The following is a 25,613-nucleotide window of genomic DNA, read 5'->3' as shown; positions in this document are numbered from 1 at the left end:
AGCACTTGTGCACATTTAAATCTTTAAGACAAGCCTGCAGTTTATTGTCTGTTACCCTAGATTTCCTTATCGCCTCATATTCTGTCGTATTGTATGTTCTTAAGGTACAGTTAGGGCATTGTAGACCTAACTATCTGCAAATCGCAACATGCATGGGCAAAAAACTAACGCTGTTCCTGATCCACCTCTGATCTGGTTATTCAGATCGGAGCTGGCACTGGTGGAAAATGCAGATGGACAATTAGCGCTCATACTGTGTGTTCGCTCATCCAACTTCACTATTTTTCGACCCCATGAGATCTGACCATTCTGTACAGGTGCTGAACAGCAGCATCAGTCAGATTTGGGCACATACGCAGGAGCAGGGCTGCCAAGAAGAATTCAGGGCCCGGGTACAACAAATTCATGGGGCCCCCCTCATAGTGAAGTAAGCCCCAAAATTTTTTTGCGCCGCCTTACGGCGGCGCAAAAAAGATTAGGTATATGGTCATATATTCAGGGGCGTGGCTAGCCAAACGGCAGTGCAAAAATTTTGGGAGGTGCGGTCATGCATTTGGGGGCGTGGCAAACGTGCCATTGGGGCGTGGCTAACATAAAAACCACTAGGCTCTCAATTCGCCGGAGCGTCACATATGTTTAAGCACTCCTGACTTTCAGGACATCTACCACCACAGGGTAGTATACAAACAATGCAGTGTGTACACAAACAGTTCAGTCTTGGCCTACACCTTACATTGGACACAACATTCACCAAAAATTGGTATTGTCCCTACTAGAATCACAACATTTCACACACTGTGCTGCTCTCTCCTACCTGTTCTTCTCACTTTCTCCACCTGTGGCTGCTGCTTTCTTTAGTTGTGGCTTGTCCGGATCCAGAAATGTTGAAGGACCTATTTTGAAAAAAAATGGCTACATTTAGAAAATTACAGCCAGCCCCAGCGTTAAATCAATAGCACCCACGATTAATAATTAGGCCTTCCTCCAGCTCCAATATTACAATAATGTGCCCCTTCATCATCGCCATGCCTTATGATCACACTGTGCCCTCCATGCTGTTTTTGCCCCCTTCATCTGGCTCCCCTTCATCAGACTATACTATGCTGCTCCCCCCCTTTTTCAATCCCACTGTGCCATGCCTCCCCCCCCCCTTTGTAACCCCACTGTGTCATGCTGCCCACCATTTTTTAACCCCACTGTGCCATGCTGACCCCTGTTTATTAACCCCACTGTGCCATACTGCCCCGTTTTTTAACCCATCTGTGCCCCTCTCATTTTTTCACCCCCTCTGTCATGCTGCTTTCCCATTTTTTAACCCCTCTGTGCTCCCCCCTCAATTTTTAACCCCTCTGACATGCTGCTTTCCCATTTTTTAACCCATCTGTGCCCCTCTCATTTTTTCACCCCCTCTGACATGCTGCTTTCCCGTTTTTTAACCCCTCTGTGCTCCCCCCTCAATTTTTAACCCCTCTGACATGCTGCTTTCCCATTTTTTAACCCCTCTGTGCCCCCACTCATTTTTTAACCCCTCTGACATGCTGCTTTCCCATTTTTTAACCCCTCTGTGCTCCCCCTCATTTTTTAACCCCTCTGACATGCTGCTTCCCCGTTTTTAACCCCTTTGACATGCTGCTTTCCCGTTTTTTAACCCCTCTGTGCTCCCCCTAATTTTTTAACCCCTCTGACATGCTGCTTCCCCGTTTTTAACTCCTCTGACATGCTGCTTCCCCGTTTTTTAACCCCTCTGTGCCCCCCCTTATTTTTTAACCCCTCTGTCATGCTGCCCCCCCGTTTTTTAACCCCTTTGTGCCCCCTCATTTTTTAACCCCTCTGTCATGCTGCCCCCCCCCCCCCCCCCCCCCGTTTTTTAACCCCTCTGTGCCCCCCTCGTTTTCCTCCCTTCACTTACCTTTTCTCCTCTCTTGGTCTTCTCTGCTGCTCTGTGCTCCATTGCTTCAGACTGACTGAATGCTGGGCATGACATGATGACATCACACCCAGCATTCAGACAGTCTGAATAGAGCACAGAGCAGCAGAGAGGAGGGATGCCGGCTCCGCGATCAGGTGAGTATGTTTTTTTTTTTTTTTAAACTAGCCTGCTCCCCCCACCAACGACCGAGCACCCCCCCCCGCCAAAAAAAAAAAAAAAAAGGAAAGGAAAAAAAACGTTTTGAAAAAAAAAATTTAAAAATTAAAAAAAATCAGCAGCGCAAGGGCCCGGGCCGGGCCCCCTGACATGCCGGGCCCGGGTAATTAGTACCCGCCCCCCCCCCCTCTCGGCGGCCCTGCGCAGGAGCCACAATTATATTTATCAAGGCTGTACATAAACTGTATTTGTTATACAGTAATTCACACATCACATGTAAGCAAAGGCACTGTTAGCTGACAATCAGGACGCTGTAATTTCAATGACGATGCCTTCAGTACAGAAATAAAGTCTGTACCCGTAGGTTGCCCCAGAACCTGAAGTATCTAGGGGAAAGTCTGTAACTTGGGATGCTCCAGAATGCAAAAAATACATATCTAGAAAATCCCAAGTCTTGAACATTGTGGATAATAAATACATAATAAGAAATTGCTACTGAGAAGCATGACGGTTTCAAAAGGAATATAAAGTTGCTCACTAGTACTGAGGAAAAAGATTTGAATAATATATAAACTGGCGCTAACCACCGCCATAATTATACATAGAACAAATGCAACTGATATATAAGCAGAAAATTTGTGTACCTTTCATATAAACCTGTACAATTAGGAAGAGTATCTTGAAATGCTCTTGGTGAACAATTAGATGCACTGATGCAAATAAGTAAGCATTGTCAGTCCTCTTGTCAAAAAACGCAAATGTAGCCACAGTAGCACAGTTGTTAGCATTGCTGCCTGACAGTACTGTGATCATGAGTTTCATTCCAACAAGGGTCCTGGCTGTGTGGATTTTATCTGTACCCCCTCCCCCCCCCCCATGTTTTCTTGGGTTTCCTCCCACACGCCTTACCCATACTAGTATGTTTGGGTGTCTATGTGTTAGGGGTTGTAGATTGCAACTGGGGCAGGCACTGATGTGAATGGATAAATAGTCTCTGTAAAATGCTGCAAAATATGTAGGCGCTATATAAATAACTGTTAATAAATAATAATGTTTTGAATTCAGTATTTTATTAAATTGCTTCACTAAAATGACTTCATGAAAACATAATGAGCAATTAGAAAATGAGTACTTGCACTAGAAAAATATTAAAATATGATTACTAATTCAGATCTGCTGAATAGAACATCACAAAAATCGAAGAAGAAGAAGATATCAGTTTATTAAAGAAGTTGATGCCAACTTATCCTAAAAAATTATGGAGCCCATTTTTGAAATTTAACCTCATGAATGCATCATTGTGACATTTGTACTTTTTTTTCATTTCATTTAATATATAGTGATCTGAATTTATATTTACATATCTTAGTGCCCTTTTCCTGCTTACTTACACTTTTTTTTTAAAACAAACTTTATTTTTATTTTTAAGGGAAAAAACAGTAATCCATCATTCAGTGAATGGTATTTGCTTTCAATCCATTTAAATCTATTATTATTCCTATGCTCCAATACATATTTGGACAATTAATGTGAGCACAATGCAACATAATTTATTTCATTAGGTTTGAAAAGTTAATATTTATATATATTTATATACACAAATGACAGTTGTATATAGATTGCGTTAAGTAGATTACATGTGAATGGATAAAGGGCAGTTATTGAAGTACAACAATTGTGCATCTTAAGTGCAGATCTGGAGCAGCCGCTTCAGTTCATGTTCTTATCTGAAAGCCAGCAGAGATCTGAGAAATTAAAAATAAGGGATTTTACATCAGGGCTGGATAAATCCCCTTGACTTTCAATGGAGCATGCAGTGCACAGCTAAATAGTGTGTCAAATGTCTGTTCCAAGAATGAGCATTATCTGAAATAAAACGCTTACAGGAAATGTTCAGCCTAGAAATAGGTAATTTTTCGCTGCATGTAACGTGCCCTGGCTACTGATTACAACTGCACTGAAAATAAATATTTTGTTTTGTTCATACTTTTCCTCGTTGGTTTCAGGGAGATCCCAGGGGAGGTGGGCGTACAGGGGCGGGGCTTGACGAATCGCATCATTTTGGTGCCATTTGGCTAAGATGACGCAATGTTTGTGTCATTAAGCCCCGCCCCCCACCACTTATCTATTGCGGGGCGAGAACCGGGAGGTTGCCCTGCTCTTCCGGGAGTCCAGTTTTTGTTGTTGTTAAACTTTTTAAATTTCCCCCTTCAGTAATATTTGTACTGTATATACTGGTGCGTCTCATCTCAATGTCACAACAGTTTTGCCACAAATCTGGTGCTATCTGAGCTGAGGTTATTAGTAAACTAATAGTCATAGTTCCAGTCCATCAAAGAAAATGTTGCTTAAAAGGGAATTCCAGGGAAAACATTATTTTGCTTACAACTTATAGAACGTCTGTGGTTAAACCCTGCCAGTCCAGAAGTGGGAAAGTTTGAAAGCAAATCCTATTCAACTGATTGGACGTCTGGAGCAGATTGTCCTGTCAGCTGCACTGACAGACTTCCACTAAGCACCATTTATTTTATCATTCGTCCCTGCTTCTATTCCTTGCATCGGTTACAGGCACCAGTAAGTGGTCCTAAGCACGGGACCCCCAAAGCTCTGCTAATTGGGACAAGACGGTTCATTTGCAAATGAAAACATCCTAAACTAAGAGGCTTATTTGCATAAGAGACTTTTCATGACTGTACAAAAATGATATTTATGTCTCTATGGGGCATATTCAATTTTTGGTGAAAACGGCAAAAAACTTGCGGCGCGTGCACTATTACCGGTAATAGTGCGTGTAAATACCGTTATTACGGTAGTTTCCTCGCAGGATTTGAGCTCGCGGCTCAGGGAGCCGCGAGCTGAAATCCAACGTACTATTAACGTAATAACGGTAATAGTCTTAAACTATAACCTTTTAAAATACTATACTATTATACTATACTATGATATTTTTAAAGCAATGTATATACACGGAAATGGATTACAAAAAACCTGCCATAGTTGCATTATGCTGGTTTTCTAGGCCAGATAATTAACATGGTTTAGTGTAAAAAGCAGGGCCGGATTAACCCTAGGGCTAACTGGGCTACAGCCCATGGGCCTCGGATATCTGGGGGGCCCTTGAAACTGTTGAGCCTGTCACCAACCCCCCGAGCGCCGGATTAAGGGGATGGAGCCCCCCCCCCCCCGAGCGCTTTCCTCGCCCCCTGCTGTAGTCCTCAGTATGGAGACTACTGCACGCGCGGAAGGACTACAACAGGGGGTGAGTGAAGGAAGAACAAAGAAGAAAAGTCGGACGTAAGCGTTCGTGGGGTGGGGGATCCTCACGGGGGTCTCCAGTAGCCCGGGGGCCTCCATTCCCTTATTCCTGCCATGGTAAAAAGTAAAAAAAAGTAAAAAGTTTAACAAATAAAAACAAACAAACAAAAAAATTCTTGTCCCATGTTTGTAACCCAAATTTCCAATAACGTAGACATATTTGTTATCTCTATATACGTCTGTGTGTGCTTGTGTGTTGGGAATTTAGACTATAAGCTCCTATGGGGCAAGGACTGATGTGAATGACAAATATTTTCTGTACAGTGCTGCAGAATTGGTGGCGCTATATAAAATAAAGGATGCAGAATGCAGTATATTTTGTGGGTAAGGCAAGAATTATACAAAACTGTTTATTTTCTTCTTTTCCATTTATCTCATATTTAGTGCCTATAAAAATAAAAATATATTGCTATGAATATGTTACAAAAACAGAACAACATTTGCTTGATTGGATTGAATAAGTTATTCTCATTTAATCCTTTCTCTGTTTTATCTTGCTAATTAATTATCCATTCAGAGCAGTGCTAGTTTCAGTATCTAACCATCATTGTAACCTTATTTGTCTATTGTTCAAATTCAAGTATTTTTTCTGAGCTATTAAACAGTAATTTGTTAGAGTGATAATTCTAGTCTATCATTTTTCTTCTCAATAATTGTTATATTACTACTAAATGTTTCTACACACGTTACTGGCATTTTTTCACCCTCAGGCTACAATATATTAATGCTACATAATTTAATTTGCAGTTCCATTAGAGTGTGATGAAATGACTTACAGATGTAAGTATCTTCATCATAGTTTTACCACTTTGTGATATGGAGTTTAAATGCTACTGCTGTACCCTCTTACCAAATGGAAAATTCTGCCACCATCAGTATTGCACACTGGATATTTTTTGCAAAAATGCATCCTTCTAGCCAAGGACCTGATTAGGTAATTAGCAATCACCAGGCTCCATAGCAAAGAGTTAATTTTTTTAGGGGTGTGGGTGGTGATGCTTATCTACTTACCACTCTGGAGGTTTCTGCTCATGTCTCCTATTGGGATTTCAGTTCTACTGTGATAGATTGTAATTCTGTTGAATTTTCACAGGAACTGGAAGCCCTAAATGGTTCTTACAAAGCCTTATCTTAGCTGTCATTGAATTGTGGTTTTATGTCAACATTATGCACTTAAAATCTCAATTTACACTTCACACTTTAAATTCAGACAGACAATTTAAACAAAAAGGATCAGTCTAGGCATGGGGACAAGACAACCTAGTTAAATATATAGTTGCTTAATATTTTATGCATATATGCAAAAACCCCGCTGGGTAGCCTGATCTGATGACCGTATGCAGTCCTTCGCTCCCATACCACAGCCTCTCCCTTCATATCACATCTCCATGCAAAAGGGTTTCTCACATGCCCCCAACATATACTATCTTCTATAACCAGGGATTCCCCAGGACTTCCCCCTCAGGGGAGTTATTCCAATCTGCTTCTCACAACACCATGCCAGTATCCAGACACTTTATTTTGGTAGCCACACTGTCTAATTACAGTGACCCCCTCCTCTCAGTATGGGGGTACTTTTCAAGGAGATCTTAATATTGGGGCCGTAAAACATTTCCCTCATTCAGGGTTTACTTGTGGAAATTCTATTCACAGGGGTTGCTTCCCTCTGCACTATATCATATGCTCCATGTGGATTCTACCACGCATCCTCTACCAGGGTACTGACACGCTGTAAGGGTAGAGAATTCCTATTAGTTTTTGGGGGCTCTTTCCCCCCTTTTTTCAGTCAATGTTCTTTTGTGGTAGCTACCACGCACCAGCCCATTCGGGTGCGTACTTCTTGGGGTATCCCTGATGGTGGGGATCCCGACTACATATAGAGACGCCCAGCGCTTGAATCTGACATATGTGCACGCGCTCAACCTTGGCTTGCTCATACTATATATTGCTTACGGGCATCCGACCCTACTCCACCCTTCAATTCTTAGTCAAGTCGGAAGTGTCTTTTGAGTTTGAACATGAATTGGATGCAATTGCATTAACTGCCTTAAAATCCCTTTCTGAGCATGCACAGAACATATTCACACAACATATGGCACACAACCAGACTTGCGTCTGATGATGAATCAGGCCTAGAATGTTTTACCAAGTATTAATGATTTTGAACACTGCAACTGATATCAAAATTGAGGCAACACAAAGCAAACGGCTTGTCAGAAAAGCATTTGTGTCCAGGTGCATTCGCTTTCATTATGTTTTTAGAGTCCCATGTCGGAGAATGGTTACTAGGCTTTGTTTATGCACGTTAGATGTCTGAGTTTAATGCTTGTGTGTTTTATAGGATTGCAGACAAGCCAGCATGACACAGAAAAGAGATTCAAAGATATGCACTACCAGCCCGTCAAAATTGATTAACTATGTGTGTCTTAGAAAACAGACTTACATAAAATAGTAGCCTCTTTCCATTGATTAATCTATTAGAGATGTCACATTGTAACATAGCTTTGAAATATTAATTAATTGATGGCTATTCCAATCAGTAATTAGCTTTTATCTGTGTAGTGCAATTTGCACTAGTTAATAGTCTGGAGAGAGAGTTTTGTGCTGTCACTTTCACTGCCTAGCAAATTAGCTCACTGCTGACCCCCCCTCCCAAAAAAAAGTTAAGGGTGAGTTCAACCAACAATGTTTTGTCTTCTCTGTTTGGAAATACAGTGTAGCAGATTTTGTAGAGAGCTAATTATTTTTTTACATATAGAGCTGACCTATATATTGGGTGGAACGATACATCACTGGCTACATAACAAAATTCGGAATGCAGCCTCTGTCAGAAAGTAGAGCGGGGTCGTCAGGGGAGTGGGAGCCTCAGTAGCGGTAGCAACCTGGCACTGCTAGGACACCCTCACCTCCCGCCCTCATAGTCTCTGCACCCCCTATTGGTAGATACATAGGGTCTGATCCATTAAGAGCGTAAATGGCGGTACATTGTGTATTCTGTGAACAACTACTCTGAACATTCCCAGAACCGGATCATACGCCAGAGAAACGTCCAATTCATCTTCAAGCACAAAAGTACCCTGATCACAACCGATGAGTTCAAGGTTGGAACGATGAAGGGAACTGGGTGTATGTACGTGGTTAATGTACAGTAAGGGCGTGCCAAGCTCAGATGCACGTAGCAGCGTCAGATTCAAGCTTTGGGCTTCTCTAAGGTACGTAATTTTCAGCTGTACTATTTGCTCTAGCTACAGGTCTAGTCTAAGTGCTGATTACTAGTGATGATGTTTGAGTATTCATGCTAGAACATGTGTTTGCAATCATAAAAATATATTCTTTGTACAGTAGATATTAATAACATCCTAATAAATGTATTTTATGGAAATACATTTTTTTGGGAATAATAACCCACTTTTTTATTTTTTAATGTTTTGTCATTAATGACTATATTATTAACAGATGACATTTATTTGAGTGAATAGATTTTTTTCCGTTCTTTTAGGACTTGATATTACATACATGTGTATTGGATGTATCCTGCAGAGCGTACATAGACTCGTATTAATCACCACACCTATCTTTACATCTGTCCCTTATTGAATATGGGGGTGCATATGCCCAATGTACGTGCATTTAAAAAAATACACATTGGGCCTGATTTATTAAGGAAAGGAAAGCACAAAAAAGAGTGACTTTGCACCTTGGCCCATGTTGCATTGGAGGGGAGATCAATTTAAAATGTGGGGACAGATTTGTAGTTGGGGTAGGGCCTGTCCTAGATCAACTGTAAATTTATGTGTACAAATAAAGCTATCAAGTATTTGTGTGATACATGAAAAAGCAGCCAGTATTTTCCTAACGTTCAAAATAATAAACTTATTTGTAACATGGTTTTTGCAGGAGAATATTTACTCTTATTTCTGCTTTCCTTTCCTTAATGAGTCAGGCCCATTACGTTTGCTTTGCATTTCATGATGAATCAGGCCCATAATGTAAATCTGTTTATAGCTTATTTCCACTCTACTTAAGTTTATAGGAAATTAGAACTTTATAAACTGGAAGATAAAAAGTATATTTGTGCTGTGGATAATAGTACCCATCTATGAATAAGCAGGGAGATTACCATCAAGTGCACTTGGAGATTAGTATTAAATATATAATATGTTTTACTGGTTCATATTAACCTCTAATGTGATCTCCCCTGTTCTATATAATAGGAAGATGTCTCGTGCTGCACTTAGTTTAACATCGAATGTTTATATCAATCAAAAAACATATATATATATATTATGGAAAGAGCACAGTGGAACTTTTTTCTCTTATGTGGGGGCATTGTAACGAGGGGGAGCCTTTCACATTCACTAGCTTGATCATACACAGTGTTATCTGCCATTGACTTTGCTAAACCTGTTATTTAAGAGAACTTGGCTTATTAGTTAATTAGGAACCATTGACATAGGGCAAGATTCAATTAGGAGTGAGGTGCCACCTAATATCGCCCATCATGGTAAGCAATCTACACTCATTTTTCTGTGCACCCCTAGGGGACCCAAGGAAACATGAGGGGAGATTTCATCTTCAACATGACGTGGACGTATATCTGTGGACTGTTCCAGAGACACGTTGCGCTGAATTGAAACTCCCCCATGTCACGAGCCGCGGCGGCGTGATCTAGCATTGATTACTATGCACTGCTGTTTTTCATTGAGCTCATCTTTATGCCACAAAGATAAGCTCATTGAAAAATATCAGTGCATAGTAACCAATGCACGCGCCCGGCTGCTAGATCACGCCAGGATGCGGCGTACCGCCGAGGCTCGTGACACGCCATAGTATTTTTACATCAGTGATGTTCCTAGTGAATTGACTGAGTCCCTTTTCAGAAATATTGGCTCAGCCCACAAAATGGCTGCTTCCACTATGTGCAGGTGCCTGGCCCCAAATGTCCTTTGTCAACACGTGCTTAGTATGTACTGGGGTACTGAGGTGGCTGTTATGTAGTCTGTCTTGCCCCATAGGTCTCCTTTCACAAAACCAACCTCTACGTCATCTTTAAGTTAGGTCTCTGTGTCTCTACAGCGCTAATCAACTTTCCTGTAAACTCTCGCCCTAGACCCTCGTGGCCTCTCCCTCACCTTATCCCCTCTCCCCATATTCTTGGTAAAATTTGCATCGCTAGCTTTCGTTTATATTAATTTTCGTGATTTTAGTTACAGACTGACTTCTATTTCTGGTTGAATATCTGTTTGCTCTGTGAGACTGTAACCTTCATTTGTATTGTTTGCAATAGAGGTGCGAGGAAAAATTAGCAGAGATTTCTACCGAAAATTGCCGGCAATTGAATCCCCACCTCCCCAATATATTTAATAAAAGAGAGAGACACCTATCAGTAATAAATTTACCAGCAGGCATTTTAAACAAGTGCTACAAGCTATAAGAAATTCTGACAATAAAGCAGTAAGGACTTGGGAAACCAGAACAAATGTCATTTCGTCTAAGACGGCATCTTTTCACTTAAGTCCAATGTTCCAACAGACAAAAATGCATTTTGTGCTCTGTCGTTTTGCACCACTCAAGTGGCAGTGATCCTCTCTGAGTTTTTCGTGAATTCCCGGTAAAGTAATTGTTACTTGTAGTTAGCTTAACATAAATGACATGCTTTGTTCAGAAACTGCAGCTTGTGAACAATGGAATAAACCTGCAATACAGTTCTTTCTATACTTTCTATAATACCTTTGAATTATTGTTGTCACTATATTGATTGCAAAGGCAAACCACAGCCAATTAAGCTTTTAATTATTTTTTTTATCAGGAAAGGTCAGGAGAACAAAAAAGCACTGAGAAAGCTTGTATCACAATATTAGATTAAATACATCACTGTAGAACTTGCTTGATAGCCAATTCCAAATTTCAATAAAATAATAAGACAATGACATTGTGTTATAATTACAGCGAGTAACAGCAGAATGGCCTATTAAATACAAACACTTCCTCTACATGTACACTTGTGAAGTTAATCATATTTCCCTCGTTTAATGAGACTGGCTTGATGAACTTACTTAAAAATACATTTAGTTTGTGAGCCGTGGAAATGAAAACAAGACTGGTAAATGACTCTTATAGCTATTATGGCTCCTGGTATTACATGTAATAAATCTAGGTGTGTAAGGGTACAATAAGAAAAAAATCAATGCAATCGCCGTATTTCACAATATTACCCTGGCTAGTAACGTGTTCCCATTTGTGGAATTACCACTGTTCCTAAATTGTAGACCACAATATTTGACATCCAGCACAGTTTGGTCTATGTTTTTCTTGCTAGACGAACGTCATGTAATTGAACAGGTAATATCAACTATTTCACTGTTGACATCACTATATATGTGTATAAATAAAACTGGCTGTATTCAATCCATGTAAAAATAATAACGCAAATGTAATAAAAGTGTAATGAAAAATGAATACTATTGCAGGTGACTTATGGAGAATATCCTTGAAGGTCACTGATGCACATATGAAGATATCCAATAAAAAGCACAGTCACTAAAAGCGCTGTAACTAATTTAATTTCCAAAGGCACCAGGAATGTAGGAATAGGACTGAGTTATTAAAGTGGGGTCAGATTAGTCAATAAAAAAAAATACTTTGTTGGCATAATCTGAAACCAGCCTATTACTAAACAAGCTGTCTGTTCCTGTGCTCAGATGTTTTGCTTTCAATGACTATTAAGATGAATTCTATCAGGAACTGCATTCATTCAAATGAGTCATGTGACACAAGCTGTATGGCTGCTGATTCAGTGCATACAAACGACCGATACATAGGGCAGAGGTGCTCAAGCTCAGTCTTAAGAGCTACCAGCAGTTCATGTTTTCAGTATTTCTTTAATCATACACAGGTGAGTCAGTCTATTTTTCCGGGTCAGTAATTATCTCACCTGTTTCTACAGACAGAAATTCTGAAAACATGACATGTTGGTAGCTCTTGAGGACTGGGTTTGAGTATTTTTATGCACAAAAGGAGCTTCTGTTCTTTGTAAAAGCACAACTAAATATTCCATACACTAGCGAAGACCAGAAAGTCCTGTTTCAACTATTTAGATTGATTCCAGTACATTGTAGCACCCACTAGGATAACATGGTAACTAAAAGATATCTATATTAGCATGCCAAAAGAAATATAGTAAAATATGGTAAAACTTTACATTGTCTACCTCTTTTGAAGTTTTGAACTTTTGGAAATGAAGCCTTCTAAAATGTCCATTGTCAAAGAAGACACTGCCGTGTCAAGGATGTGAGGTCTAGATTTATTACTTGTTTAGTATGGACTCCAAATATAAGAGCAGAATAAGCAGGATACTGTTAAGAAGACCAGTAAGCTTATTTGTCTGCCTTCTTTCTAAATCATTGTAGTCAATCATACAGTAGATGCTTGAGAAAGGCAAGTCAGATGCCTGGTTGCATAGTGAGAGAAATCAGCAGCAGAGAAAAAGAAGTAATTGTCACTCACCGGACTGTGAGTGCTTCTTCCCGGACATTTAGGAACCGTGGCCGTCCTCCATCCTGAGGGACTGCGCATGCGCAGCCCTTTCTAAACCTTCAGTGTATGTTCCTTTAACTTAATTGGCAGATCAGGCAACCTCCCTATATTAAGCACCTGTGGTCAACACCACGTTGCCTGATCTTGGAGTCTCATTCCCCATGAGTCTCTGAAGGTGTTCCTGTGTTTCCTCGTTTATTCAGCGCTGCTGATTCCTGTGGTTTCCAAACCACTTCTACCTCTGTGGTTTCCAAACCACTTCTACTACTGTGGTTCCCATACCACAGCTACCCTTCTGTGTATCATCGTGACTGTGAGCTGATTCCTATCCGCTGCCTCCGTGCACTACAGTCTTCTAACCACTTCAACTCTACCATGTATCATTGGGACTGTTAGCTGATGCCTATCCGCTGCCTCCGTGCACTACAGTCTTTCATTCACATCCACTCCCCTGTTCATGATTGTGACTGCCGGCTGATTCCTATCCGCTGCCTCAGTGCACTACAGGCTTCAACCTGCAACTCGTCTGTGTTTCATCATCGTGACTGTTTGGCTGATTCCTATCCGTTGCCTCCGTGCACTACAGTTTCAACCTGCAACTCGTCTGTGTTTCATCATCGTGACTGTTTGGCTGATTCCTATCCGTTGCCTCCGTGCACTACAGTCTTCAACCTGCAACTCGTCTGTGTTTCATCATCGTGACTGTTTGGCTGATTCCTATCCGCTGCCTCTGTGCGCTTCAGTCTTCAGTCCTTGTCAACTCTCCCGTGTTTCCTTGAGTCTGCTGCCACTATTGCTACCCGCTACTCTCCGTGATCAACTGTTCCAGTTCAACTCTGCTCCGGTGTCCCATCGTTACTGCACCTGCTGGTTGCTATTGGCTACCTCCGTGTTCCCGCAGAGAACCGCTGCTGTTACTTCTCAGCGCTGCTCATCCATCTACTGCTGATCCGCTCTCCACGCCTTCCTGTGTTCCCTGCTGGTCTACCTACCTGTGCGCTGCACCTGCTAGACCACCGCTTCACCCATCCAGGGACTTTGCATCCTGCCGGCCTCCTGCCGTTCAGGTATCTCTGCACTCTTGTCTGACTGCCTTCTCCTGAACCACGGTATGCATACTTCCCATTGACTGTGCTGTGTATTACATACCTTGCTGGACTGTGTTGGTTCTCCTCTGGAGTGTACTATCCGCTGAGTCTATTGCCATCATTGACTGTGTTGGTTCTCCTCTGGAGTGTACTATCCGCTGAGTCTATTGCCATCATTGACTGTGTTATCTCATGCTGGATTACTTCAAGAGACTTTCTATATTGGCATTGTTGTTCAGTCATTTATACATTTATATTGTGCATATTACTGTGGATCAAAGTCAAGGTGCCCGTGTATATATTGTGTTGCAGTCTCTCCCCGTGCACCTCCTCACATATATATTCAGTGGTACAACTTGCTAGTGGCAGACCACTGACCCCTGTTTACAGTTTCACCTGTTCCAGTATCCTCTCACATAGCAGTGGTACAACTTGCCAACGCAGACCACTGACTTCCCGGATACCTCCACTTGGATTCCATTCCTTCACTCAGACAGCGGTACAACTTGCTATCCGCAGACCGCTGACTCTCATCACCTCCTCGTTTCTGTTGGACATTCCTCCTCACTATAGCAGTGGTACAACTTGCTACCGCAGACCACTGACTACCTTCACGTGTCCTTTGTCCATACAGTTCCTCGTGTATTACTACCTCCATATTGCCAGTGCTGCTAGTCATAGACTTTCCTGAGCATCTCATCATCTGCTATTTCCTGTTCCGTGATCACCCTGCTACCAGAGTACCATATTACCACCTATACTGCTCTGGTAAACCTATCACCTGGTGATCCCTGGGTAAAGACTCCTAGTGCCCGTGACAGTAATAATGCCACTGTATAGGTCATTGACAGGGGCAGTCTGGGCTGAAGGGCAGGGGGACATCTGTCCCTCTGTCCCACTATAGGACAGGACCTGTCCTATAGTGGGCTAGCTTGGGCTGGGTCATTGGGCCACCTGCAATTTTCTTCCTTTAAAATCTTCCTAATAGGCTGCTGAGTCAAGTCTCACCCCTGGGCTAAAATTTGCCAGCCCTCCCTTGGTCATTGGTACGGCCTCATCTAGAATACTGAGTACAGTTCTGGAGGCCATATCTCCAGAAGGATATAAATACATTAGAGAATGTATAAAGAAGGGCAACTAAAATGGTGCATGGTCTACAGCACAAAACTTACCTGGAAAGACTAAAAGATCTTAATATGTATAGCTTGGAGCAGAGAAGGGAAAGGGGGGACATGGTAGAAACATTCAAATATATCAAGGGTTTAACAAGGTACATGAGGGAAACATTCTTCAAAGGAAGAGAAGTATTAGAACACGAGGACATGTACTGACACTGGAGGGAAGTAGGTTCAGAGGAAAAACTACTTCACAGAAAGAGTAGTGGATAAGTGGAACAGCCTCCCATCAAAGGTGGTAGAGGCTAACACAGTAGAGACATTTAAACATGCTTGGAATAGACATAATGATATCCTTACAAAGACTAAAGGATCAAATTGGGGCTGAGGTTACCATAGGTTAAAAGGGCAGACTAGATGGGCCAAGCGGTTCTTATCTGCCGTCAAATTCTATGTTTCTCAGGTATATTTCTTATTATGTCTTCAATTAATATATTTTGGCACATAGCATTTGCAACCCTCAACCAAAAGAAGTGGCAAGCCAACAGTCAAGAAGAAGTCACCTTGGAGTTTGTGGTATATACAGTATGGTCATGGAAGTCCTCTGTGACTTCCAATACTCTAATAATCTACAATACAGTACACAAGCTGGGTACAATGGTGTACATCTGTGCTCTTTGTTAGGTATAACTTCTGACTTTGCATCCATGTTATGTAAAGTGGACATTAATTCATTAAACCTAAATATGGTTCCATAGGACAATCAGATAATTGATGTTGATGAATGTTATTACATGAGAATTGCTAAATCCTTTTGTTGGTTTTTAGGTAAGCCTGACCTGTGATAACAAGAGTGATATTTGTTTTAATTGTGCTATTTACCAATTTTTTTACTGTGCTTTCTACAGGTGGAAATTTACATTTAACCTTTATATATTTACATATGGGATCCGATACCTAAAAAAGGTAGGTACATATATTTTTACTTATGTTTATTGATAAGTGCAGATATATTTGGAAATTTGTTTTTGAAGAAAATACTCATTGTTGTGCTTACTGAATGACCCCATTGTGTATTTCTAATCTTGCCATAAAGCAGTTATGAAGCCTGATAACTGGGATTGTAATAGGCTGTTTATGTGTTTTATTGGTCTTTGTCTAGGCAAAAAAAAAGTTGCCTAGCAACTATTTATCTTCTTAGATGTTGAAAACATTGGAAATATGCAAACATACCTTCCTAGTTCAGGAGATTCTGATCTTATTTATCAAACAGGTATACATTAAGGCAACTCACTGCTGTTTAGGCAGACTCTGTTTCATTGAGCTATATATATTTTAAAGAAAGAAAAAAATTAATATTCACCATAATGTGAAATACATGAGTCCTACTCTCAGGGAATCCATTACAGAAGTGTTCAGTTGCTTATTTTTGTGCCCTGGAATTAATTAGCTCTGTTATACCTTCTGCTAGGTCTCTGTGGAGAATGGCTGTAGGCGAGATACCGATTAGCCGGTTGTTGTGTGGTTGCTCAGAATTAAGTTTTCTGTTAAAGCTGGAGATCTGTATTCAAAGTATAAATTAAGCATATCACTTTTTAACACTCATTTCTAGTATGCCCATATTAAAATTGTATTATCCTATAGGCCAGAGGTTGGCAACATTCTTCTATCAGTGTAGCGGCTAAAATGTAGTCAAGGCCAGGTGTACCAGCTGTGTGTGTGTGTATATGGATGTATGTATGTATGTATGTGTACAATACTGTTCAGCAGTTTTAAGCAGGCGTGGAAAAAATGCTGCAAAGTAAGAATGCTTTCAAAAATAGAAGTGTTAATAGTTTATTTTTATCAATTAGCAAAATGTAAAGTTTATGGACAGAAGAGAAATCTAAATCAAAGCATTATTTGTTGTGACCAATCTTTGCCTTCAAAACAGCATCAATTTTTATAGGTACACTTGCACACAGATTTTGAAGGAACTCGGCAGGGAGGTTGTTCCAAACATCTTGGAGAACTAACCACAGATCTTCTGTGGATGTAGGCTTGCTCAAATCCTTCTGTCTCTTCATATAATCCCAGACAGACTCGATAATGTTGAGATTAGGGCTCTGTGGGGGCCATATCACTTTCAGGACTCCTTATTCTTCTTAACGATGAAGATAGTTCTTAGTGACATTGGTTGTATGTTTGGGGTCTCCAATAAATTTGGAGCCAATCAGACACCTCCCTGATGGTATTGCATGATGGATAAGTACCTGCCTTTTTTTCTCAGCATTGAGGACACCATTAATCCTGACCAAATCCCCAGCTCCATTTGCTGAAATGCAGGTTCAAACTTGCAAGAAACCTCCGCCATGCTTCACTGTAGCCTGCAGACACTCATTTTTGTACTGCTATCCAGCCCTTTGGCAAACAAACTGGCTTTTGTTACAGCCAAATATTTCAAATTTTGATCAGTCTAGAGCACCTGTGCTATTTTTCTGCACCCCAGTTCCTATGTACTCGTGCATAGTTGAGTCGCTTGGCCTTGTTTTCACGTCGAAGGCATGGTTTTTTGGCCAAACTCTTCCATGAAGACCACTTCTGGCCAGACTTCTCCAAACAGTAGATGAGTGTACCTAGGTCCCACTGTTTTATTCCAGTTCTGAGCTGATGGCACTGCTAGACATTTCCAATTTCAAAGGGAAGCAGGCATGATGTGCCTTTCAGCAGATGCACTGTTTCCTTGGCCGATCACTGCGTCTACGGTCCTCAACGGTACCTGTTTCTTTGTGCTTCTTCAAAAGAACTTGAACAGCACATCTTGAAACCCCATTCTGCTTTGAAATCTTAGTCTGGGAGAGGCCTTGCTGATGCAGTATAACTACCTTGTGTCTTGTTGCTGTGTGCTCAAGTCTCGCCATGGCATTTAGTTATGTCTTGTTTTATGATTGTAATACAATAGTAATAATTAATAGTAACAAATAAACGTTGTGCCACCAATTCATATCATGCTACATAGTTGTGCCCCCAATTCCTATCATGCCACATTGTTGTGCCCCCAATTCATAGTATGCCACAAAGTTGCACCTGCAATTCATAGTGTGCCACATAGTTGTGCCCCCAAATCATAGTGTGCCACATAGTTGTGCCCCCAAATCATAGTGTGCCGTGGAGCTTGCCAGATAAAAGTGGTGCAGATAAAAGTGGTGTTCGTGCCACAATGCCAACCCCTGCTATAGCCTATCTGACATTTTCAAAAATGTGAAGGGTAAATATGAAATAGCAAGAAGACTGACATAAATTATAGTTTCAATGAATCTATGTCTAGCAATCAATAGAAGATACTCACTGGTACCCAGATGCAACAAAGCTCAATGATGAAGGTCCTCAATTCACCATGCAAATGCCGACTTCCCCTCAACACATAATCATCTTACAGTGTGATTTTGTCTTTCTTCAGAGACCCACTTCAGAGCTTGGCTGGAACCAAGGTTTTTTCAACCATATCTGCACTCATTTTGCATCAGGCAGAGCTCAAAGAACTGGAGTAGACATTTTTAAGGATTCATTGGCCGCTTACTCAACATTACAGGTCTTACTGGCAAATCTAACGATCAGTTGTGAAGATACGTCAGGAATTGTAGTTCTGGACTGTGCAGAATTTAGATCGTGTACCTCCTTCCAACCACAGATGCTGTTGCTTCCTGGACTTTTGCTAATCTAACAGCTCCATAGTCACTACTGTTCCTGGCCCTAGATGCCTGAAGACAGAAAAACCCAAAAGTTAAAGATTACAATTTGTGTTCTCACCCTCATAACACCTTTTCCAGACTTGATTTCTTCTTTGTGGACGCAACAATATTGCCTACTATCACCTCAGTATTTCCACTCCCACCTGGTCTGACCACTCTGCGGCAATGATGACATTTAAAACCCTAATAATAAGAACACAATATATTTGGAGGTTAAATGAATCTCATCTCAACTTCCAATACACAACAGCTGAGATGAACTAAATTTTAATATCAGTGCCTTATATTGCTTTATATAGTTGCATTAGTGCAACCTTCTCAAAAGTTATGTATTGAGTTAGTTGAAGGCTATTATCATAATTGGTAATTCAGTGAAAGTTGGGTGTTAAAACATTGGTTCCATCCAAGTGAAACAGGTAAGGTTGATCTTACCCATGATGGTGATTCTCCCCGGTTTCCCTTCCTTCGGTCTGTGTTCTGTTCTTCTCTGTGTGTACGTGGTCTATCTAAGTTTATGCTGTGGCCACAGCTCTTGCTCATTTACATTGACTTTCAGGATTGATGTAAATTGCTGCATGGGATTGATAATCAACAGCAATTTGCTTTAAACCTACGCGTTTCACCCGTAATACACTCCAGGGATATGTCCGTGTGGTTCCAAGCTGATGTCTGGAGAATAAATACAGAATCCAGATTAAGGATGCGCTCTATAGAAAATAAAAATATCTGTGCAGGGTCCATAAAATATAAGGATAGTCGTTCAGTGTTCAAAGAAACAGGCCAGTACTAGGAACAAAAGAAAACATTTAATTCAAAAAGTAGTTTAAAAATACCATTAGAAAGTAATGCCCAACAATCGTTTCAGTATTCTTAACTTTCAATATATTAGTTACGTTCACAGCTGATTCGTTTGACCCTAATCACTTAGTATATGTAACATGTGCGTGTGAGCTCAGTTCTATTATTTCCTATAGATCCATTATCCTTCACAATGTTATTCTTCCCATAGCTCATTATCATTCCCAGTGTTAATCCATCATTATCCTTCTCATTATAATATTCCAAGGGGTGAAGCAGGAAAGGCAGAAGTGTGGGGGACGTGGGAAAAGGGGGCAAGGGATTTATACCAGGCAGCATACATGGGGAATACCGTGTTTGTATTACTGGAGCTGCTAGGGGAAAAGGGGTAGGTACCACTGTAGCCCAATCCTCCCAATATGGGCACCCCCTTTAAGGAATTTACAAAGCCAATATATTAGTCACATTTCTTCAGCTATATTTCACATACCTTATGATGATTTCAGAATATTATAATAAAAGAATTGGTAGTAGGAATTAGTAGTAGTAGATCATAAATCCTGAGCTTATTACAGAGACAATTGTGCATTTTTTTAGGGTTTGTTCTCTAAATAAGAGAGCTCTATTTCCTAATGCTGATGGGAATACATGTTAATGTCCAGTGATTTCCTTAGTAAAGAAGGCAGAATTTAAAAAAAGTTATCTAAGGTTATTTTAAACATTAAACCATGAGACTGGCTGACTGCCTGTATAAATTAATATATATTATAGATGTTTTGGAAACATTCAAAGCCATTAAGTTTTACCGTAATTTATGTTCAATCAGCAATTTTACTTAAATTTAATTTAAAGAAAAAAAAATGTGCCAAAGATGGACTGTTGAGCTGTCATTGTAACTGTTCATGAGCTCAATACTGCTTTTTTTGATCTATTTGAAGTACGCAAGTGTTAAGCATCAATTGCTTGTTGGATTTTATAGATTTGGGATTTGCAAAATGTCAAGTCCCATTTCCGAATTGTGGTACAGCAAGGTGTGCACCACTGCTAACTAAGAGGTGGTAATATAAAAACATACTGGTAGGTTAATTGGCTGCTATTAAATTGACCATAGTCTCTCTTGGTCTGCGTGTGTGTATGTTAAGGGGTTTAGATTGTAAGCTCCAAAGGTGCAGGGACTGATGTGAGTGAGTTCTCTGTACAACGCTCTGGAATTAGTGGCACTATATAAATAAATAGATGATGATGATGGATATACAGCCCTCTCATTATACCATTTCATTCTTGATACTGTGGCTTGTAGCCTATGGTAGGGCAGGATATGTATGTACTCCACAATTTATGTTTTTATATATGTCATATGTATGCAGTTTGACAGTTTTTTTTGTGACAAGGTGATTTACCCCAAATAAAGGTCTATTCCTGTAGGATTTCCTTGCAGTTTCCTTGTTTGCATCCTTCTGGGATAGCCATGTTCCGCAAGGAGCTTTCAAAACATCTACCGGATCTCATTGTTGAAAGGTACCAATCAGGAGAGGGGACCTAAAGAATTTGAAAGACATTACATGTACTGTAGAACACTGTGAAGAAAATCATTAATAAGTGGAGAAAATGTGGCAGAGCAGGGACATTGCTAAGATCAGGACGTCCCTCCAGAGTTGATAACAGGACCAGGTGAGAACTCATCAAGGAGGCTCCCAAGAGGCCCACGGCAACATGAGAGGAACTGCAGGAACTTCTGTCAGGGACAGGGCTCTCCCTGCATGTGACAACAATCTCCTGTATTCTGCACATCTGTGGGCTATGGAGTGGGGTAGAAAGACAGAAGCCATTTCTCACAACAACAAAAAAACAACCAATGCTGTCTGAATATTGCAAGAACACATTCAATAACCCCAAACCATGTGGGGAAAAATGTTTTATGGTCTGATTAGACCCAGGTCGAACTATTTGGCCTTAATTCTAAAAGCTATGTTTGGTGCAAAGACAACACAGCTCATAATGATCCAAAGCACCAAGGAATGGCAAGATAAAAGGAAGATCAGTCTTGAAATGGCCCAATCAGAGCCCAGACCTCAATCCCATCGACAACCTGTGGATTGACCTAGAGAAGACTGTTTGTCTCTGCACTTTGGTGGACCTTGAACTTTTTGCAGGGAAGAGTGGGATTGAATTGCAAAGTCCAGTTGTGTGAAGATGATAGAGCCTTGTTCAAAAAGACTCACTATTATAATAAAAGCAAAGTATTAGTTTAGCAGTGTGCACATATATGCAACCAGGATATAGGTTTGTAATTTTCATTTTTTTCCTAAAAAATGGACAATTTGTTTTTCACTTTGAATTCTGTTGGTTGCAAGGTCACATTAAATGCAAGATCGCATTAAAGGTGGAAAAGGTTTGATATGATTTATCTTTATTTCAGGCTTGCAAATGAAATAAGGATGTGGGTGTGTAGACTTGTTATATCGACTATATATATGATCAGCTTGACTCTCTATTTGATTTCAAGCTCTTAGAGTACAATAAAAAACAGTCTTCCAGGGGACTTTCTTGCTTTGATATAAGAAGAGTCACCTTATTTAAATACAGCAAAGTGCAATTCTAAAAGCATGCAGTTCAGACATGGAGCTACATTCAGTATATAAACACAGAATTATTTATATACTGAATGTTCTAATGTGTTCATTTATAAATGGAAGGTTAACAGCTTTTCTTTAACATCTCTTATCTTACATCCCTTCCTACCTGTTGTTTAATGACTCTAATCTCATTTTCCAATAACCTCAAAAGAGGTGAAAATAGACATTAATAGTAGCATTTTCCCAAATTTATTTTTTGTCTCCTCTCATGGGAGTTAAGCAAATAGTTGGATGCAGTCAGGGTGCCACTAAAACATTCAGTGTTTGAATGATCTCCTGCGGGAGTTTTATTAATGATTGAGACCTACTGCCAAAATCTGGATAGTCATTATGAAACGAGGTTGGTCTGCATAGTTATTGAAGACTTCCCACAGTGTTCTATGCTATCTTAAAATTATGTAAAGCACCATCTGTTCAAAGCTAAGGTTTTTTTTTTTCTCTGCAAACCAGAACTTTATAAATATTAACGTCGGTGTGATCTAAGACAACAGTTAACTGAGAATTCCTAATACAGGTTAAATTAAACATGTAATTTGTCTGGGGTGAGAGCTTCTTTATAAAAGGCTCACTACTAAAGAAATAGCTTACAGGTGATATATATCACCGTGTTTACTAACACAGACTTGCCTACAGGGAATAACTACTTATGGGGCTATGGGTCACTTCTATTGTATTAAAATTTCACTCTCTGTACCATTTTAGTTTGTTTTCCAAGAAAGAGTGGCAGACAAATGTGTGTTAATAAAAGAAAATATTGTCCAGCGCTCTGAAATGAACAATATATAAATCATTATGTGTCAGCATATACATAAGTAAGAGAACTGTGTGCACGGGTTGGGTACTAAATTCTGAGTAGCCAAACCCTGACACCAATTATTCCTACATGACAGCACCAATGGAGGGCTTACCGATACTCTTAAACACTGATCGAGGGCTTATCGATGCTCTTAAACACCGATGGAGGGCTTATCGATTCTCTTAAGCACTGATGGAGGGCTTATCGATGCTCTTAAACACCGATGGAGGGCTTATCGATGCTCTTAAACACTGATGGAGGGCTTACCAATACTTTTAAACACCGATGGAGGGCTTACCGATACTCTTAAACACCGATGGAGGTCTTATCGATACTCTTAAACACCGTTGGAGGGCTTATCGATGCTCTTAAACACTGATGGAGGGCTTACCGATACTTTTAAACACCGATGGAGGGCTTACCGATACTCTTAAACACCGATGGAGGGCTTATCGATACTCTTAAACACCGATGGAGGGCTTACCAATACTCTTAAACACTGATGGAGGGCTTACCGATACTCTTTCCCCCCTACAGCTTGGAAAAGAGACTTGAGAGAAATGCGGCCGAAATGACATCAGTAAAGAGGGCGACACTGTCATTCCTGCTATTATGGTGCTTATTTAAGGAAGCTGTATCGGCGGTACAATGTTTTTTTTTTTTTTACAAACCGTTGTACTGCTGGTACAGCTGTCGTCTCTTTAAATAAGCACCGTAATAGCAGCAAGTCTCTTTTCCAAGCTATTGGGGGAAAAGAGTATCGGTAATCCCTCCATGAGTGTTGTCATGTAGGCCTAATTGGTGTCTGGGTTTATGTAGTCATTTAAGTGACTACCACCGGTGTGCACAATATACAAGCTATATTAGGATAAGACAAGACATTGCCTGTAGGCTGACCCTTTCAGAGGTTCATAGAGGCCCAGGGAACCCAAATTAAGAACCCCTCCACCCCCTCTTTCTTAAAATGAAAGAAAAACAAACAAATATGCATTTAAAATGTATTTTAAATTCATTATAAAGCTTAATTAAAATGTACAAATAAAATACTTTCTACTTATATTGATGTACTGGATTATTGGAGATTTCTACGAATGCAGCAATCAGTTTAGAAAAATCCAACTTTCGTGCCCCGTCACAGTTAATATTGAATATGGCCAGGCCATCCTCTCTTGCCCCATAGTTGAGCGATGAGAGCTTTTCGTCTTCAGCACACTGACGTAACGGATGCTTGCAAACTGAGAAAAAAGCGCTGTTGTTAACGTAAAAAAAATATTTTAACATGTATAAATAGAAACAAATCCTGTTGAATCTATACAAGCATGAGCAACTTACCTAACATGCCTCCCGAAAAAAAATCTGCATATTCTGCTTATTACGAGTTGCCTTAAACTTAAGATACGTGCAACTCAAAATAAATCTGTCTGCAGGAAAACAACTAACCTGTGAACCTCATTGCTATAATGAAATTCATTGAAACCTCACATGGGGTCTAGCTGCAACTACCCAATCAAAGGGGCTTTCTTGTGCTGTGACCAATCAGAGCTAGGCCACTCTGCATTGGTTAGTTGCGGATAGGACTCTTGACGTGTAATTCATGGCAGGGCTTCACAAGGACCAGTTCAATAGCCTTAATATTGTTTTTAATCTCTTTGTATTAAAAGGAAGAAGAAAGAAGAGAATCCCTTTTGAATTAGGGGTGTAATATATCAGTAAACAAAGGATTAGGGGAGTGTTTATTTTAAAGGATTCTTTCTATGGTATTTGTGTTTTTTTACAATATTTTTCTATGTGGCACTACAGGTCCTATTTGGCACTGGATGCCAGGTCATGCTGGCACTTAAAGTATGTCCTGGTAGTCGTGGGCATGCCAGCACTCGTAGTTCTACAAGCACCAGCAAACCCAATCAGTTTATGGCTGCCAGGGCTCGCTGGAAACAGTAGTGCTACTATCACCCACCAGCTAAGGCAACTTGTTTCTTTTTCTAGTGGGGAGGTTTTTTTTTTTCTTCATGCCCAGTTTCAATAAGGAAATTCAGCCCCATGCTGTCCCACTGTGAGGGGGAAGGGACCCAAAGATACAGGTTCTGATGTTATAGTGTGACCAGTCAACCTGTCATAGCCAGGTGTGGGTTGCAGGGGATCCCATGCTGTTACCAACAGGGGCAGGCTGGGCCCAGGGGGCAGGAGGGTACCGGATGCAAGATCTACTTAACATTACCGGCATGCATGCGATGCGGCCGCGTCAGCGCCCAGGCGGCTGCATCACATGACACGCGATGCGCCCGTGTCATCAATGACTCGGCCGCATCGCGTGTCATGTGATGCGGCCGCTTGTGCGCCCCCCGGGCTGAGATTTGCCAGCCCGCGCCTGGTTACCAACCAGAGGCTTCCTCTATTTTAATTTTTATTTATTTATTTAAATATTTTGTTAAATATTTTGTTTTAACACTGCAAAGGTCTATGCTGATGGTAAGCCTCCTACACACCTTTACTGTACACGTCCTATGCCTGC

General features: G+C 40.6%; 1 protein-coding gene across 2 annotated transcripts in view; it reads left to right on the top strand.

Annotated features, from left to right (window-relative positions):
- CERS6 (ceramide synthase 6) overlaps positions 1–25,613 on the top strand; it is a 171,053-nt gene that overhangs the window by 74,942 nt on the left and 70,498 nt on the right. For both annotated transcript variants that reach the window (XM_075180710.1, XM_075180709.1), the window contains exon 4: positions 16,049–16,106. In XM_075180710.1, the coding sequence (XP_075036811.1) occupies positions 16,049–16,106 (58 nt within the window). The remainder of the gene's footprint in view (positions 1–16,048; positions 16,107–25,613) is intronic.

Source organism: Mixophyes fleayi, chromosome 7 (genome assembly GCF_038048845.1).
Source record: "Mixophyes fleayi isolate aMixFle1 chromosome 7, aMixFle1.hap1, whole genome shotgun sequence".
Classification (NCBI taxonomy): Eukaryota; Metazoa; Chordata; class Amphibia; order Anura; family Limnodynastidae; genus Mixophyes; species Mixophyes fleayi.
The sequence above is the reverse complement of the archived record's forward strand: the minus strand, read 5'-3'. Positions and strand labels throughout refer to the sequence as shown.